We start from the raw sequence: 16594 nt of genomic DNA, 5'->3' as shown, positions 1-16594 counted from the left end.
TATAAGAGACAGGGGGAGGAAGAGCGAGGCCTCCTCTCCTGCCGGGCGCTCGGCAGCTCCTCCCAAACGGGTATAAAAAACTTCTGAACGCACGGCAGAAGGAACGGGCGCGGGTGTCGGGCAGGCGGGTTAAGCCGGGGCAGGCCCAGCACCTCCCCGGCCCGGCCGCGGCCGTTAAACATCGCGTGGCCCTGCTGGGCCGCGGCCGCTGCAGGATGGGTGCCCCGGCCCGGACCCCCCTGCTCTTCGGGTGCAATTCTGACAAAGACGTTTTTGGATCCCCTGTCCCTCCAGCGTGACAGGGCCCTGACGGCAGTCGGGGACCGGGGGCTCTTGCGGGGAGAGGCCGGCCTGAGGGCAGGGAGACCCTCTGGGAGGGGACGGGGGTCTCAGGCGCTCGTTCACGCTCAGCTGCTCCTGGTTAAGCTGTGGGTGAAGACGGAGAGAATCCAAGCTCTGGCGATGGAGGCGATGGCCAGGGTCACACTGGCAGCCACAGCCAGCCCGGCGGCTCCTGGCCGGGCCGCGAGCAGGGCTGGCGTCCCCCTGGCACCAAGACCCTCCGCAGGCGCCCAGGGCCACCGTCCTGCTTCTGCAGCTCCGTCAGGGCCGCAGCACACCGGGAATGGGCAAAAATTTCGGGGTACCCCTCCACTGAGGAGCCCAGACACTGGGCCTCAATGAGCCCCTCGTCCTCCAACCGAATCCATCAAGCAGCTTGCACCAAACTGTGTAACAACAGTTTTCACTTAGGAGCTGATCTGAGATTTTAATAACGTGTGAAACGCTGTAAAATTATTCCTATTACATACTTCCAGTTTTCATGTAATAATTTGGGGATTTGTGGGTCTGTGAAAATCTGTGTTGTGTCGAGAGCTGTTTTTAAATCTAATCAGGCTAATAGGAACTGACATGACGTTAGCAGAGACCTTGCAGTGCCCCTCCAGCACGGCCCACGGTGTAAATTTTCTAAATGGCTTCAGCTCTTTTTTCATCCAATCCAAGGCACCAGCACCACTTCATGGCGTAATGAACCACACGACAGGCCATGAAACCCAAAGCAGGTTCAGCTTGTTACCCGACGTAACAGTGATTTCATTTGGTTAGCTGGATCAGTAGGGATTTCTTGCCACCTTAATCGAAACTGAGTCCTGGTCCTCCCACAGACATCTCACACTCCATCTCTGCCGCCTTCCGACAGGCAGGGACCTGCCCCCGGACAGGGATGGGGCACTCGCACCAGCTACGCTCCACCGGGACACATCCTGACCACTGGTTAGAACAAAGAACACGGCCAGGCAGCTCCGAGTGCCCTGAGAAACCACCCATGCGGAGGGAGCATTTTAGCAACAGTAGCTCTGCATTTTTCCTTTTGTTCCCTCGCTTACTGTTTTCCTCTCAGTAATGGAGGTGGAAGCAGGGCAGCTGTGCCGAAGCGCTGCTGGGCGGCTCCGCTGCTTCCAGCACGCAGCTCTCATCACACTGCTGGAGGTTCCAGGTGGGATGTGGGTTTATTCTACAGTTTCTGCCAGGATTTACAGCTGTGGTCGATGTGGTCATTTCCACTAGAAAGCACACATTTTTTGCGCAGAGCAGTGCTCACACTGGGAATTAATCGCTTTTTTGTAATTCTGAAGTAAAGATGAAGGCTGCTCCCCATTTTGCAAACCCGGCTGTCCACCCCACGCAGCAGAGATTTTGTTCTCAAGGTGTAAATGAAGGGCAGTGCCAGGGACCCCAAGGCTCAGCGCTGCCCAGACCCTCCGCTGGGGCTGTCCCCCCCAGCCCTGCAGTCACTCCCTCGGTTCCCTCCAAAGCGCAGGGCACAGCACGGCCTCGGCGGGAGCTGCCGTGGGGGCTCCGCACCTCGCCTCAGCGGCACGGCTTCCAGGAGGAGCCGGGGGGCCCGCGGGAGGCCCCGGTTCCCATCTCACTGAGCATCCCAGCAAAGCAGGAACGACTCTCTTCCAGTGGAGATGACACACCCACCAGTCGGAGGAGAATCGGGACCAGGTGTTTTGTGGCACTTGGTAAATACTAGTTTTAGTGCAACAGGTAATTAAAACATCTGGTGCAAATGAAGTTTCTGTACATAGTTTCTTTGCAGCATAACTGGCTTTATTCCTTCCACACACAAATACCAGTGTGCATCTGAATGCACGTCCCGAATTTACCAGATCTGATGCTGCTGTTTGGGCAGAACTAAAAGCCAGGGCAGGAGAAATCACACCTATGGGTTTGGCCCAGTGCTGCTGGGTTTTGTGAGCCACCCTGCGCCCAGCTGGCTGCGGCGGGAGGTGCTGGCCCTGCCTGCGGGGTTGTGTGGGGGACACCAGCAGCAAAGTGTCAACACAAAGCATCCCATCGCCCTGAGGAGCCCCGCGCCCTCTGCCTCCTCCTCCTCCTCCTCCCACCCGCCCCTGACCCCTCAGAGTCATGGTGGGAAGAGCCCAAGTGCAACGCGAGGTGACATGCCACTAAGGTTTCAGAGCTGGAAACGCGGGGCGGCTTTGGCTGCATCCCTGACAGCGCAAGAGTCTTGCGCTCACAAGGCTGAGCCTCCAGCCCCGAGCAAGTTTGGGTCTCTAATGAAGATTTGCATCTCAAAAGAAAACAACTTTTTCCCAATTTTGTGGTTCTACTTATCACTTTCTTCCTGCTCCCACTGGAAATCTTGGCCTGTCATTTGGTAAAACATGACATTGAAGGGTTTGTAAAACTTCCGCAGTCTGTGGATGACATCTGGGTCTATTTTGGGGTGAGTTCGACCCTTGGACTTGCCCAAGCACCGGGGAGCGCTGCTGTCCTCTGGCTTCTTTAGACAGGGGAACCCCTTGGTTTTATTAAAATAAAAATGTTTCTCTGTCACAATCCTCTTGAGGCCTAAGAAGTCCTGGACCTTGGCCATCTCCCCGGCTGGATCAGTGATGAGCCTCTCACCACTGACAAAAAGGATCTGGGAGAGGGGGAAGTACTGGAGCCAGTTCTCCAAGTGCAGGGCGTATATCCCGATGCGGATGGCGCTCCAGGAGGCGTCGATCAGCCCCAGGGTCCGGTTCTTGAAGGCCAGCACCTCGAAGGTGGGGATCTCCGGCTTCTTGGAGAGCGTCTGCGTGTAGTCCGAGATGGCCCGGGTGACCGGGTTCCTCACCACCACGATCAGCTTCGTGTCCTTGGCCATGGAGTGAATGCGCCTGGGGGCCTCGTTGGTCACGAAGTAGCTGGGGGTCTTCTCCATGGTGATCTGGCCCTCCAGCGTCTTGGGCATCACGTTCCTGCGCAGAAGCAGAGGAGGGGCGGTTAGCAAGGGCCAGGCAGGGGGGACACCTCGGCGTCCCTCCCGCACGTTCGGGAGGAGGGCGGCTGCCCCGCCGGCGGCCCCAGGGACCAAAGCACTTCTGGATTTGTTTCTTCCCGGACCCTGGACGTGGTGGGTGCCTGAAGTGTTAATCGGCCTCAGTAACACATTACACAGCCGACTCGCCATAGGCATATGTAGACAAAAGTTAATTGACAATAAACCTGTACAATACCTGTCTGTTCAGCAAGCCATCTGCTTCCATTTGCTCAATTAAGCCTATTCACTTCAGAGCCTTGTACCAGAGTGGTGCAGTTAGGATTACACAAGACCTTTTTGTTATGATGACATGCTTTTAAATGTCTCAGCTAATAAAACTTAATACAGAATAAGATCCCTTGCTTCTAGTACAATAATTAAATTTATTTACTATCTTGTGTGTGAGAAAGAATGACTTTTCTTTTATCTCTAATTCACATGCTCTGTCAATAATTAATTGCTGCTGGGTTTTGAGCTTCCTGTGCAAGCACTTTTATTAGCCAAAAGGAATTTGCCTACTGGATAAATTAGCATGTAGCAAGACTTTCCTGGATAGCATATTACCATATTGTAAAATGAAACTGCAGAGAGATAGCATTTATATCTAAGAAAATGAAGAGGTAAATGCTTGTCCCAGCTGCCCCCAGTTAAAGATTATCATAGCAAGCCGGAAGGTATTAAACGTCTCCTGCAAGAGCAGCCCAGCCTTGCTCACACCTCCTCAGCCGCCGGGTGCCGGGGAGGCTAGAGGGCAGCGCCACGAGCCAGGCACCGACCCCTCCACTGGGCACACCACGGCAGCCCCAGCCCTGCCCCGTGCCCCTGCTCCGCCGGGCTCTGCTCCGGCACCGGCACCGGCACTGGCACCAGCACCGGACCTCTTCTGCAGTGGAGAGGCCCCAGAGGGAACTTGGCTGGATCCCGAAAGCCGTGGGAGTGACCTCACACCAGCAGTGACCTCATGCCAGCAGTGACCTCACACCAGCAGTGACCCTGTGCCGGCAGTGACCTCACACCAGCAGTGACCTCACGCCAGCAGTGACCTCACGCCAGCAGTGACCCTGTGCCGGCAGTGACCTCACACCAGCAGTGACCTCACGCCAGCAGTGACCTCGCACCAGCAGTGACCCTGTGCTGGCAGTGACCTCACACCAGCAGTGACCTCACACCAGCAGTGACCTCACGCCAGCAGTGACCTCACACCAGCAGTGACCCTGTGCCGGCAGTGACCTCACACCAACAGTGACCTCGCACCAGCAGTGACCTCGCACCAGCAGTGACCTCACACCAGCAGTGACCCTGTGCCGGCAGTGACCTCACACCAGCAGTGACCTCACCCTCGCACCAGCAGTGACCCTGTGCCAGCAGTGACCCCTCCCCTGCTCAGAGGTTTTACCGGCGCAGTGTCAAGTGCTGCTTCAGTGTGTTTCAACAGTATTTTTATCTTAAGCTTTTCAAATCCTGGTGCCCGGGCACACCCACGTGAAGCACAGTTCGTTTAACCTGTCACTGGCTAATTTGCCCCGAAGCCGTGGTGCCTGACGCCGGGGACAGAGCCGGAGTGGTGTCACGGCCCCCGGCAAGCGCGTGGGGCTCGGGCCAGGCCCTCTGCAGCAGACACGGAGGCTGGTGATGCTCAGGGTCTTGCAGGATTATCCCTTCATGTTGCAACTATTTTTAGGACAAACATATGGTGAGGAAACAATGTGAATAGGCTGGAAATAGTTCTGTAAGAGCACCTTGGGCACTGGCGACCGCAGCGACGCTGACGTCAAACCGCCGAGCCCCAGGAACCAGCCATTTCAGGAATTACGCAGCTGAAGTCTGCAAGCAGAAGTGCCTGTCAGGGAAGGCCCAGCTACATTTGCCTGTCAGTGTCGCCTCGTATTTGTGACTGCTAAATGCATCAGCTTGCTTTAACCCTCCCCGTAATTTGAGTATTTACTGCTCACTGCTCATCCATCCAGCCGGGCTCGTTTTGCCGAGGTGCTGGAGGAGGCGCTGGATCTCCTGGCAAGGCAGGAGCAAAGGTGGGCTTGAGGCTGCTCGTGCCTTCAGCATTTTTGGGTGAAGAGTCAGCAGGGTCCTGTGGCTGCCTGTCTCCTGCAGTCAGCATCTTCCCTGTTGACAAATCTGAGTCCTGGCAACGGAGGTCTTGTAGGGGAGCAGGGCTGCAGCTCCCCAGAGCATGGTGGGGTGTCTGCAGTCCCGTTTCTGCCCAGAGCACTTCAGCGCCTTGGCCCTGCCTTGCACCAGCCATTGCGTAGCAGCGATATGCAGGGAACAAGGATCAGTTGGAATGATGCATCTTCAGGTATTTTTCCTTTAAGAAAAGCCTGAACAAATTAAGAGGGATGCAAGCACTCAGGGACTGCAGATGCTGCAGAATTACAGACTGACTTTCCTGGGGGGGATCCAGCACCCGGATTTAACAGCCCAGTGGGAAGGAAGCATCTTTTCTAGCTGCCCACATCACAGCAAGGCCCACGGCGTGGTCAGGGCCTGAGGGCAGCAGCCACCTGGCACCTGCACCACTGGCTGCGGGGAGCAGCGGCCGGCGGCCGACCCTGCACGGGCATCCCTCAAACTCCCAGGGCTGCACTGGGGATCACCCCACTTCTCAGTCCCTGTGCGGTCCTGACTGGTGCTTGTACCCCACAGGAATCGCCGTCGCTCAGCAGCACGTCTCTGGCAGGGGCTGACCCTCCATTTCGGGATGTGACCCACCGCAGCCGTGTCCCCGCTGCACTGTCCCGCTCGCTGGCCTTCGCACACACCCCAGGCCTTTCTGCGTCGCCCACAAAATATAAGCGTGGCTGTGTAAAATTTCCTGATGATGGTTGGGTTTTTTTTTAAATATGGCTTAACAAACTTGGAACTGAAATGCTAAAATTTCTTGCACAGAAAGTGGGTCTTGATCCTGATGTGAGACAGCAGTGGAAGGAAGGAGGAGCCGGGGGCTGAGCCAGGAGGGGGCTGGGGGCTGCTGGGGGCTCCCCGCGGCCGCTCTCGGGTTGAGGCTGAGGAGGGGGAGCACCCCACCGCCAGCAGGGACTGGGATGAGCATGGAGCACAGACCAAGCCCCAGCCTGAGGAGCCCCCAGAAGCGGGGGAGCCTGCATGGAGAAGCCAGCGCCTGTGGCTGTTTTGGGGCTGTGCCGTGGGCCTGGGAGAACACGGCGGCGGAGAGAGGGAAAGATCTGAGACCAGGGAATAAAGGCACTTCCAACCCAGTGACTCTGCCTGGGGCGCTCCCAGAACAGGTTTCTATTGAACCGTTAATTACCAAAATCAATGTGTTACTCTTCTGTTCCTTGTTCCACAAAACAGTTATTTTATCATCAGTTATAGCTAGTAATCTGTAAGCACTTCCTTTTTAAGGGATGCTATCACCAGCTGCAGACCATGTTTTACCCTGCTGCTTGCTGTCCTGTGCCAACAGCCAGAGCAGCGGCATGGCCAGCGCCCGGTCTGACACCCCGCAGTAACGGGAACCCCCAGAAGGGCTGAGGGTCTCTCAGCCAGCTCGGGGACTCTCTGCCCATGCTCCTTTCCTCCTGATTCCAATCACTCCGGATTTAATGAAGTCCTGAAGCAGAAAGTTTTAATATTTCTTCCCAGTCTCTGTAGTTAGTGGCAATTCTAGACATGGTTAACACGCACAGAGGTGTCTGGTCCCTCCTGCTAATTCTGTGCTCAAAGACATCAAGCAGCAACAGGGTCCTCGGACTCGTCCCTTGGTGCTCGGGCAGTGCTTCTCCTTCGTGCCAGCTCTGTATTGACTGTCCTGCTCCGCCAGGATGGGAGAACGCAGGTCTTCGCCTTCTTGCTTTATCCCAACCTTCATTTTACACCACGGTAAAGCCTGAAAGGGCTGTACGGGCTCCGATGCTCCCGTGCCAGCTCCCCGCAGGAACGCTGCAGGTCTCCCTTCCCCGCAGAGGGGCACGTTGGGTCCTGAGCTGGCAGTGGGGGTGACGCTCTGGAGGCTGTCCCGGGGCTGTCGTTACCGCTCCTCCTTGGGCCAGGAGGCTTGGCCGGGACCAGGAGGATCGCAGCGAACCCCTGAACCTGTTGCCTGTGGCACTGCAGGACAGGGGAAGAGGCAGCTCTGACTCCTCAGCGAGGAGGGCGAAGCTGAGGCAGGGCTGCCTGGATAACGGGAGAAGGAGCAGCGTGTAAAAGTCCTTCTACCTTGCAAACGGCGCTGGAGCCCCAGGCCAGCACCAAGCCCCGTCACACCGTGGTGTTCAGCTGCCCCACAGCCCGCTGGTGCCGCCTCAGCCAGGACAACCCCTGCAGCGCTGGGTCAGGCAGCCCGGCAGCGGGCAGCGGCTGTCAGGTGTCAAAGCGTGGCCATTAGGAGATGCTAAAAGCTCTGCTGGACTCTGAGCGATGGGCTCTCAGACAACAGGGCTCGAGGGGCCATCGCCGCTGCCTGCTCTGACCCCGCGCACGCACAGCCAGAGCTGCCTCGGCCCACCTGAGCGCAGCCTCCACCAGCACATCGCAGCACGGGGCCGGGGGGGCCCGGAGGGCCCCTGGGGTGAGTTAACACCACTCACCGCTGCTCACGCTGCAGTGTGAATCGGTCTAGCCACAGCCACCGGCTTCTGGGGTTTTCTGTAATACATCTGGGTATCTGGTCTCTCTCCCAGCCAGCATGATGCTGTTCTGCAAATAAGTGCCTGTGGACTCAGAATAAAAGCTCAGGGCAAGTGGGGGCCGGCTGGGCCCTGCCCCTTGTGCCGGTGCTCTGCCTGCACGATCAGACCGAAGGGGGTTCCTGACGCATCTGTACCCTGCTTGCTCCTGCTCCCCCCGAGCAGCATCTCTCCGGCACCGCGAGCCGCCTGCATGACAATTCTTAAAAAGAGATGAAAACTGATCAGAATTCCGGGCAGGACCGCTGCTCTCCTTCCCCCACGCTGCCGCTGCCGCCCATCCCGCCGCTGGCAGGGGCAGGGGGACAGCCGGGAGCGGGGCTCCCTCTCCTCCAGGCACCGCCGTGCGACAGTTCTGTGAACAGGGATTTTGGTCCCCTCTGCTCCAGGGTCAGGGCAAGACGATTATCTTGCCTATAATACTGTCCTCAGTTTTTACTTTAAATTGTGGTCTCAATAAGCTGTTGCAAAAAAAAACCCCAAAGCTCTAAGCTTTTTCTCTGTGGTGGGGACACTTCAGACAATACACTGGAAGCAAGATGTAGTGGCTGATGTTCAAGTAGAAAACAAACACACCAGGGGTTTATAAAAGAAGCACGAACAAACTATTAATTACAATGGCCCCTTCAGATGATGTTATCACAATAAACAGGAGCCAAGAAATTGCAGAGCTAATAATCTGAAAGTGTTGCCACATTTAAGGACTGTGTTTAATTCCATGCACAATAAAGAGCAATGGATAGATAGGCTGGCACTGGGGAGAGACAGCGGGGAAGGAGCGATCAGGGAAGAGAGGAGGAAAAGCAGATTCAGCTTTCGCTGTGCAGTTTTAAGGCTAACGCTGGGAGCTGCAGCGTGTCCTCGGAACACCCCTGGCCCTGCAGAGCGCCAGAACTGCTGCAGCCCCGGGACGCACCTGCAGAAATGCTTTTTCCTGAACCCTGCCTTGTTTCAGTGACTGCCCAGGTGCCGCCTCCCGGGCAGGCGCAGCGACGGCCTCGCTGAGCACTGCCGAGGGAGGCTGGAGCCCTAACGCTGACCCGCTCCGGCCGCTCTCCTCCGCGAGGCTGCAGCGCTGGCGCGGGTGCTCTCCCGGAGAGGACTGCGCGGCCTCCGGGACACGCTCTGGCTGTGCCCGCAGCGTTCCTCCCCCTTTCGACGCCGGGCTGGCTGAGCACGAGGCAGCGCCCTGCCGCTGGCCGTGCCTGGCGGGGGGAAGCGCTGGGATGGGACACGGCTCCCCACAGCCCTGCGCTGGTCTCTGTCCCCCCCACCCTCCTCTGCCTCCATCGCCACCCACCCGGGAAAGGGGGGGCACTGGAGGGAGCTCAGCCGCACTGCGGCCCTACGGACACCGTCGCTCGGTGACAGGGATGGGTGCCACTTCTCCGGGCTTGTTGGTAGCAGCATCTCTGCGCTGTGCAATGTCAAAATGAAACTTCTAATCGCCATTCCCGGGCTTGGCTCCAGGAATTACCTGGTCCTCCGAGCAGATGATCAGATACATATTATTGAGTGCTCACTTGGGCTTTTGATATTTCTCTGCTTTCCCGTTCCCTTGTGACCTGGAGGCTGAGGAGGGCCAGGCGGCTCCGCGTGCCCCCCCAGCACCCCCACTGCTCCCACAGCTCCCAGTCACACCAGCGACTCGCTGTCGTTGCCTCTTTGTGTTCTCTTGCTCTGTACGCGAAGACGGCCCCGGCCGCCGTGTGGCGATGGGCAGCTCATCCGGCTCCTGGTCTCTGGTCTGTGGCAAAGGCCAGCTCTAAACCCGCACCGGGAAAATGTGCTGTAGTAATTGCTCTTAACTGCTGGCTTCAGACAAGCTCTTTATTTTCAAAGGATACATTTTATAAATTTGTGAATTTGCATGTTGCCAAAATCCCCTTGTGGTTTATTTAAATCCAGATTATCTTGTTTATTCCTTCAGTCACAGCTGTCATTTATCTCTGTGTAGGCAGCTTGTTCACGATGTTGCAGGTTTCCTGAAATCCCACTCAAAAGGAGTTTTTGTTAACTGTATTTTCATGTTCTCAACAAGAGAAAAAAGTTCACAGCAACTCCCAGGGCTTGGAGAACCACAGAGGAGGACGTGGATTTGCACCACTGCTATCCGAAAGAGGCAACGGCCAGGTGCTGCAACTGTGTCACCTGCCCGTGAGCTCATCTCTGCTGCTCCTCGGGGTGGAGCAAGCATCTGCTTTTGTCTTCTGAAAAGACAAACATGAAGTAATTTTCCTTTTTATTATTAACACATTCCGGTATAATTGCTTGAGCTGTCAACTGTGACCTGCCAGTAATTCAGCAGGCGTGGGACTTTCAAGGGGAGAACGGCATTGCAACTGAAGGCTGCAATACGCATTAAAAGCAGAACCTATTTGCTGTAAGCCCCCAAGTCAAATCTCTTGTTGAATTTGTTCAAACATAAATTTACAGCTGAATTTACATAGGTTTAATGTTTTATAATCTTTTTGGTCTGTGAATCTATATTCAAGACTGAGTGCATTAGCTTAGAAATATTGCGCTTAACGCTGAAAATAATTTTAATCTCACCAAAGTCCAATCCTTTGCACATCACTAAACCTCAGAATCCAATCCCTTCTAATAAGAGACACAAAACTTGCATCTGTCGCTGCCTAATAGATTCATACTGCTTTAATTCAAATGGCTTGCACATGTCTGTTAAAAAACATTAAACGCAAATTGTAAAGCACTTTCAGAAAAGTGGGTGCCAGTTCAGTCTGGGGCTAAAGCAAAACAAGTCTCCCCCAGGAGACTCACTGGCAGAGCTGAATGGTTCGGAAGGTGGTGGCTGGGGGAGAAGGGGGTGAACCACCCTTCGCTGTGACTTGAGCTCTTGCGATACCCAGAATTAAGGGCTGCCTGGGGCCGTGGGTTTCCCTCTCCAAGACAAGCAGCTTTCCCTTGTCCCCAAGTCTGCAAAGCCATTCGGTGTCTGTGCAAAATGCTCTCGTGAGGGGCAGTTTGAGATCGCAAGGACACTCCTTGCTCCGTGCCAGGCACGACCCTGCTGAGCTGCTCCCCTCTGCCTCCCAGGCTGTGCACGGCTTGGAACCCGGGACACCCTGAGCAGCCGGGGCTTGGGAGAGTCTCGTCACCCTGCGACAGGCCGAGCCGTGCCCCGCTGCCACCGTGTGCTCCCGCTGCCCTGCCCGCTGCCCCTGGGCCACCCGCGGCCGTCCCCGGGCAGCAGTGTCAGCGGGATGCAGAAGGGTCCCCAGTTGCCATACCAACGCAGGTGCCAGCGCCGCCGTGTTGACTAACTGGAGCCGATCTGATCAGAGAATGGCAGCATCGAGTTGCTACGGTAACTGAAGTGCCAAACTGGAAATTGTGTCAATAGCAAAGTTATCCGAGAGGAGGGAAGCGTGAGCAGCAGGGCACCAGGCCCGAGCCTCTCGCAGCTCCTGCAGGGACCGAGCACACAGCTCGGGACACGGCCAAGGCTCGGCTGCAGCCCAGGTGCCAGCCCCAGCACCTCCATTCCATGGGGCACAGCTGCCCCGCTCCCTCCTTCCCTCTCCTGCTCCCCCTCTGCTTTCCTCGCAGACGTGGTCAGAGGGGTTTGTCCCCAAAGGACAGGACCCTTCCGGCACGGCGCAGGCAGGGCAGGCGTTGGAAGCAAGGATGCTGCCCACCAGCATCATTCGAGCCGCTCTGCCAGACGCCAGGGAAAGTGCCTTCGGAGCACAGTCTATTTCCAATGTGATTTTTCATCATCTCGCCCAGTCTGGAGTACAACAATCGCAATGAAAAGGATTCTGTGTCTCCACAAAATGCAAAATCTTTAACGGCTCATTGGCATGTGCTGAAGTTGGCCTGGATAAGAAGTTACTCCTGAGAGCCTGCTATTGATTCTGTCAGGGATTCAGAGGTTTTATAGGCATCGCTCAGGATCTCTTTAGTACTTGTACCTTCTTAATGGCTCTCATCACCAATAGAACTGAAAACATCCCCCTGTGCGCTGGGGAGCGGCTGAATCCGTGCCAGGAGATGGTGCCGCGCTGCTGCCCTCGGCCGGCCGCGAGCCTCCGAGACAGCCAGAACCTTCCGTGGTTTCCCCGAGGCACTTTAGGAGGTGCGGGAGATGCCAGAGCCAGGAAAAGAGGTGGGTGAACCTCACCCGGGAAGGCTCCTCTCCTCCTACCACTATACAACAAAATCAGTGGGCAGCTGGCTGAGTAGCAGACAAAAATATAAATATGCTCTGATTTCACTGGGACCATCTGGCTCATGCATGATAGGCGGGTAAGAATGCTATAATCATGGAGCAGAGAACTAAGCTGATCCATTAAAGTCTTTTAGCAGAAGCAACTATGGAACCTGTATTAATCCAGCAATGCTTTGTGAACAGACATCACAAGGTTAGATCCATTCAGTTGCAATTAAAAATAACCCTCGCTGTTCAGGCTGGCTTGGATGGCTAATACAGCATTGTGTCCCCAAAGACTCTCATGTATATAGATTGTTGATGCTCGCACAATGCAATCTGAAATTATGATCTTAATGCTAAATCTTGCTTTCTTCTGTTCTTTCCTCAAGTGGCTCTCCTCTGGGATACAGCTGTTGCCTTGTGCTGAAATCCCTCGCCCGTCTGACTGCGCAGCTCTCACACAAACCGGGCAGTGTCAGAGCAGACAGCGCTGCTGCAATTCCACCGCCTCCCTAACGGGGTTCCCCCCACTCCCCCCCTCCTCACAGCAGCCCCGGCGGACGCAGAGGGGTGTGCTCACCCCCACTGCCTGACCTCGCTCCGCAAGCCCCGGCACACCCGCCATCTCGGGTGGCTCAGCGCGGCCCTCGGCACCACCCGCCTCGACTGTGCAAACCTCCTCAGTCCCGTGGACGGGGATTCGTGCTCAGTACGACATTGCCTCACCAGGGATAAACCTGGCCCGAGCGCTCCCAGTTTAGTGTGAGATTTATCGCTGGTCAGCACTCAGCCATGAAACAGGTTGTCAAAAAGGCTGAAACGCGTATTTCTAACCTCACTGCAGTCAAAACTGTTTTGACTAAGCCTCGCTACAGTTCTCTACAGACGCTCAGCAATCCCATTCACTGGGAATATCTCAGTGTCATCTACCAGATTTAATTACTATATTGATCGCAGTTACAGCAAAGCAGCGCTGCTCCGAGTGCCCAGCCTCTCGCACACGCGCTGCGACGGGGACTCGCTGGCAGGCAGCGGCGAGCCCTGCCTCCTCTGACTGGGGGTGTTCAAGACAAGGTGGTCTGCTCCGAGCCCAGGTTTCCCTGCCACGTACGGATACAAGTCCCTCGGGTGCCAACTCATTCATTTTCCACTGTCACAGGAGGAAGGGAAGAGACCTGGATGTCCATGACTCGGTGTAAATCCTGGGGCTGAGAAAGCAGCCAACCCAGACAGAAGCGTGTCCACCCTGAGGACTCCGGGTAACCACAGCGAGCTCCACTCACAGGAGGCTTGGTCTTGCAGGAAGGGTTCAGACAGTCTGGGGACCACACAACAGCTATTTAGTGAGCAAATAAATCAGCGCTGAAAAACCTGGGGTGTCCTAATACTTGTGTCTCAGTCATGGGCAGCTTGCTCTGTCAAGCGGGTCCTCCGAAGAATGGGGGTGCTCCTGCTTCCCCCCAGTGCTGTTCCCCCACCCGCTCAGAAGACACGGCCAAGCCACGGGTGTCACCTGCGCCTCTGGGGACACGCGTCCCAGCGCCCGGTACGGGGCTGACGGCGGGAGAGCAGAAGGGGAGCAGCGTGGAGCCCTTCCCTACAACGGCTTGGAGAGCACCAACACAGCTGCCGTGGGATGAAAACCTGCCCGGGGCAAAAATATCCCCAATACAAGTGATCAAACCTCACTTAGAGATGGGCCAGGCTGCAGAGCTGTCGCCACCCGGGATGGGCCTGGAAAGCCTCCTGCAGCCGCCTGCAGCTCCCGCTCCCCCGGCTCGGGCAGGGGCGCGGGGCTCCTCCGCCCTCCCGCTGCCAGCCCGAGCTGAGGTGTGCACAGACACGGCCCCCGGGCGAGGCGCAGGGCTGCGGCCGCGCCTGCCCAACCGCCCGTCCTCGGCTAAAACGGGCACGAACACACGGAAGGCCGGACGGAACACAGCGCCTGCAGGACAGAAATCCTCTGCGGAACACTAGATCCAGGGCCCTGGCAGAGCGGCCCTGTCCCCCTCTTGGGAAGAGCCATCCCCGAGGCGGGCAGGCGCCGGGGACGCCGGCCGAGTCCTCCTGCCCCGCGCAGGGCTGGCAGGCGCCCGAGCAGAAGCGCTCCCATCCCGCCCTGCCTTGCTAAGTAGTATCTGTGGAAGTTCCAAGCCTGTTAATAATACATGCTATTGATGTTGCAGTTCCTGGAAAAGCCAATCTGATATGGAGAAGATACAGCTGAGGAAGAGAGTGCTACACACAGAGTCCAGTTCACTTTAAATACTGATGTGACTCAACTGGGCACTTCAAACCATTCCTGTTTCCCAAAGATGGGTCCTTCCTGAGACGAAAGACCATGAAAAGAGAGTATTAAAATGTAGCAGCACAGAGCTATACATCCTGAGGAGTCCTTTTTCATCTTCTGCAAAATTTACTTCTACTGGGGAAAAAAACCCTGACAATAATGGCTGCCTAAGTGAAAGCACTGCTGCTGTATCATGCTAAAAGCTTTTCAGGGAAAAACAGTAAATAAATTCCACTCTTCAGATGTATCTGGATGTTATCCTAACACAGTGCCAGAGTATTAGGTGAGCCATCAAGAGCTAAAAGGCTGGGAATTGTTACAGAGGGACAACAGAGGAGCGATAACTGCAGAACAGGTCGGATAACAGAAGTAATTGTACAGATCCCGCTGCCGAGCTCTCGCACCTCCGGCAGCCAGAGGAAGGGAGGACTCTGGCCCCACGGGCACAGAAGGGTCCGACACAAAGCCGCCGGTAAGGGCTGCACAGCCCCTCCAGAGCGGTGCCCTTACCGTTCCCTGTCCAGCTGCAGGCGAGGGGGGTCCCTGCAGGCTCCCGGCTGGGCGCAGGGCAGCGGTGGCGGGGACGGAGCGAGGACAGGCTCCTGCAGGGGGCTGGCAGGCTCTCGGAGGACAGCAGATGCTGGAAGTGGCAAAGCCAGGCCCGAATCCGTCCACAGAGACACTGGGGGGCAGATCTTCCCCATGGCATTCACCTGCAGCTGCCCAGAAGACAATACCCCATGTTTAATCTACAGCGGGGCAGTGTCTGCCTCAGCCCCTGGCACCCAGCACGTGCCCTGGGCAGAGCCCCGCGGCCCTCCCGCGCCGGCACGGGGCAGCAATGAACACCACTGTCCCATCCCTCTTCGGGGCCGCTTCCCCGCAGCCCCCGCTCTCCCTCCTCAGCACCAGGGGCAAGCTGGCTGCCTCAGCTCCGAGTCCCCGGGGCTCCCCAGAGGCACCGAGGGCTGGCACTGCCCCCCCGGGTCCCGGCATCAGAGGAGCCCCATGCCAGGGCGACAGCACAGACCCGGGCCTGCTCCCTCCCTCCCTCCCTCCCAGGAGCTGCCCTTCTGGCCCGGGAGGGAGCGATGCCAGCCAGGCTGCTGCCGAGGGCACAGCTATTTATTATTTGCTTCTGTCAATTATTTTGGGGTTTAAGTTCATTTATTATGTATGCAAAAATGGTAATACAGTGGCATGTGAATGTCTTTTAGGCATACAATATCCTTATTATTCAAAATGTTTTTTCCTCCATAATTGAATGGTTTACCTTATTATTACTTTATGTTAATGACCCAGCATTTCCATTTTTCTATAGGATGCTTAATTGTAAGCAAAGTGCAATCAGAATCAGAGATGCCATCTGTAATTGACAGCATCATAATAACAGCCAGCATCACAGGAACAAAGTACCAAAATAAATGGCAGTAGGGACAGAGCTGCCTCTGAAAATACCCAGGAAGCTGTTCTGGGCTGGGACAGAGCCCCATCCACGCTGGATCCTCTCCCCGAGCAGTGACAGTTTGGGCATTAACACAGATAGAGTGCTATTTCTATCAGTTTGTACATTTAATCAGTTTTTTTGCAGTTTTCAGCGAGATGTGAACTATATCCCTGTCCAAGGCATTTGGTTCAAATCAGCTGAGACAGAGAATAATCAAGATTTATGATTCTCATTCTGACTCGGATCACACAGTCAGTGCAATCGGTACAGCAGAGCTTCCTCTCTGAGCCCGAGTGACATCCCTTCACTCTCCCTCGCAGAAGTGATTTAACGTCCATCTCAGGACCTGTCAAAACGCTGCTGCAGCTCCAGATAACAGCGACTCGGGGCTGTCCCCCCGCTGCACAGGCAGCGGCACTGGAGGGGCACGGCGGCCCAGGTAGGGGTTGCTGGGCAGGAATCAATAAAGCAGCACTTGGAAAAGGAAAGGGATTTCATCTTGTCGTGCCTCTCCGTACGGCTCAGAGCAGGCAGGAGAAGGAGCAGCCCGGGCTTATAGCGGGGGAAGGTCCTCGCTGGGGGAACACGACGGCGGGTTCCGCACGAGCCCCCGGAGCCCTGCGAGGGGAAGGGGCGAGGGGCAGCGGGAGCGCGGGGCTGCGGCAGGGCAGGAGCCCGCGAG

At 56.3% G+C, this 16594-nt stretch overlaps 1 protein-coding gene across 1 annotated transcript in view; it reads right to left on the bottom strand.

Annotated features, from left to right (window-relative positions):
• Window positions 1-357: 357 nt before the first annotated feature.
• Window positions 358-16594, bottom strand: part of LOC113485921 (heparan sulfate glucosamine 3-O-sulfotransferase 4-like) — a 36797-nt gene continuing 20560 nt past the window's right edge. The window contains exon 2 of the mRNA XM_026859370.1: window positions 358-3275. Within this exon, the coding sequence (XP_026715171.1) occupies window positions 2639-3275 (637 nt within the window). The 3' untranslated portion in view covers window positions 358-2638. The remainder of the gene's footprint in view (window positions 3276-16594) is intronic.

This window comes from Athene cunicularia, assembly GCF_003259725.1.
Source record: "Athene cunicularia isolate RWA chromosome 14 unlocalized genomic scaffold, athCun1 chr14_part2, whole genome shotgun sequence".
NCBI classification, from domain to species: domain Eukaryota; kingdom Metazoa; phylum Chordata; class Aves; order Strigiformes; family Strigidae; genus Athene; species Athene cunicularia.
The sequence above is the reverse complement of the archived record's forward strand: the minus strand, read 5'-3'. Positions and strand labels throughout refer to the sequence as shown.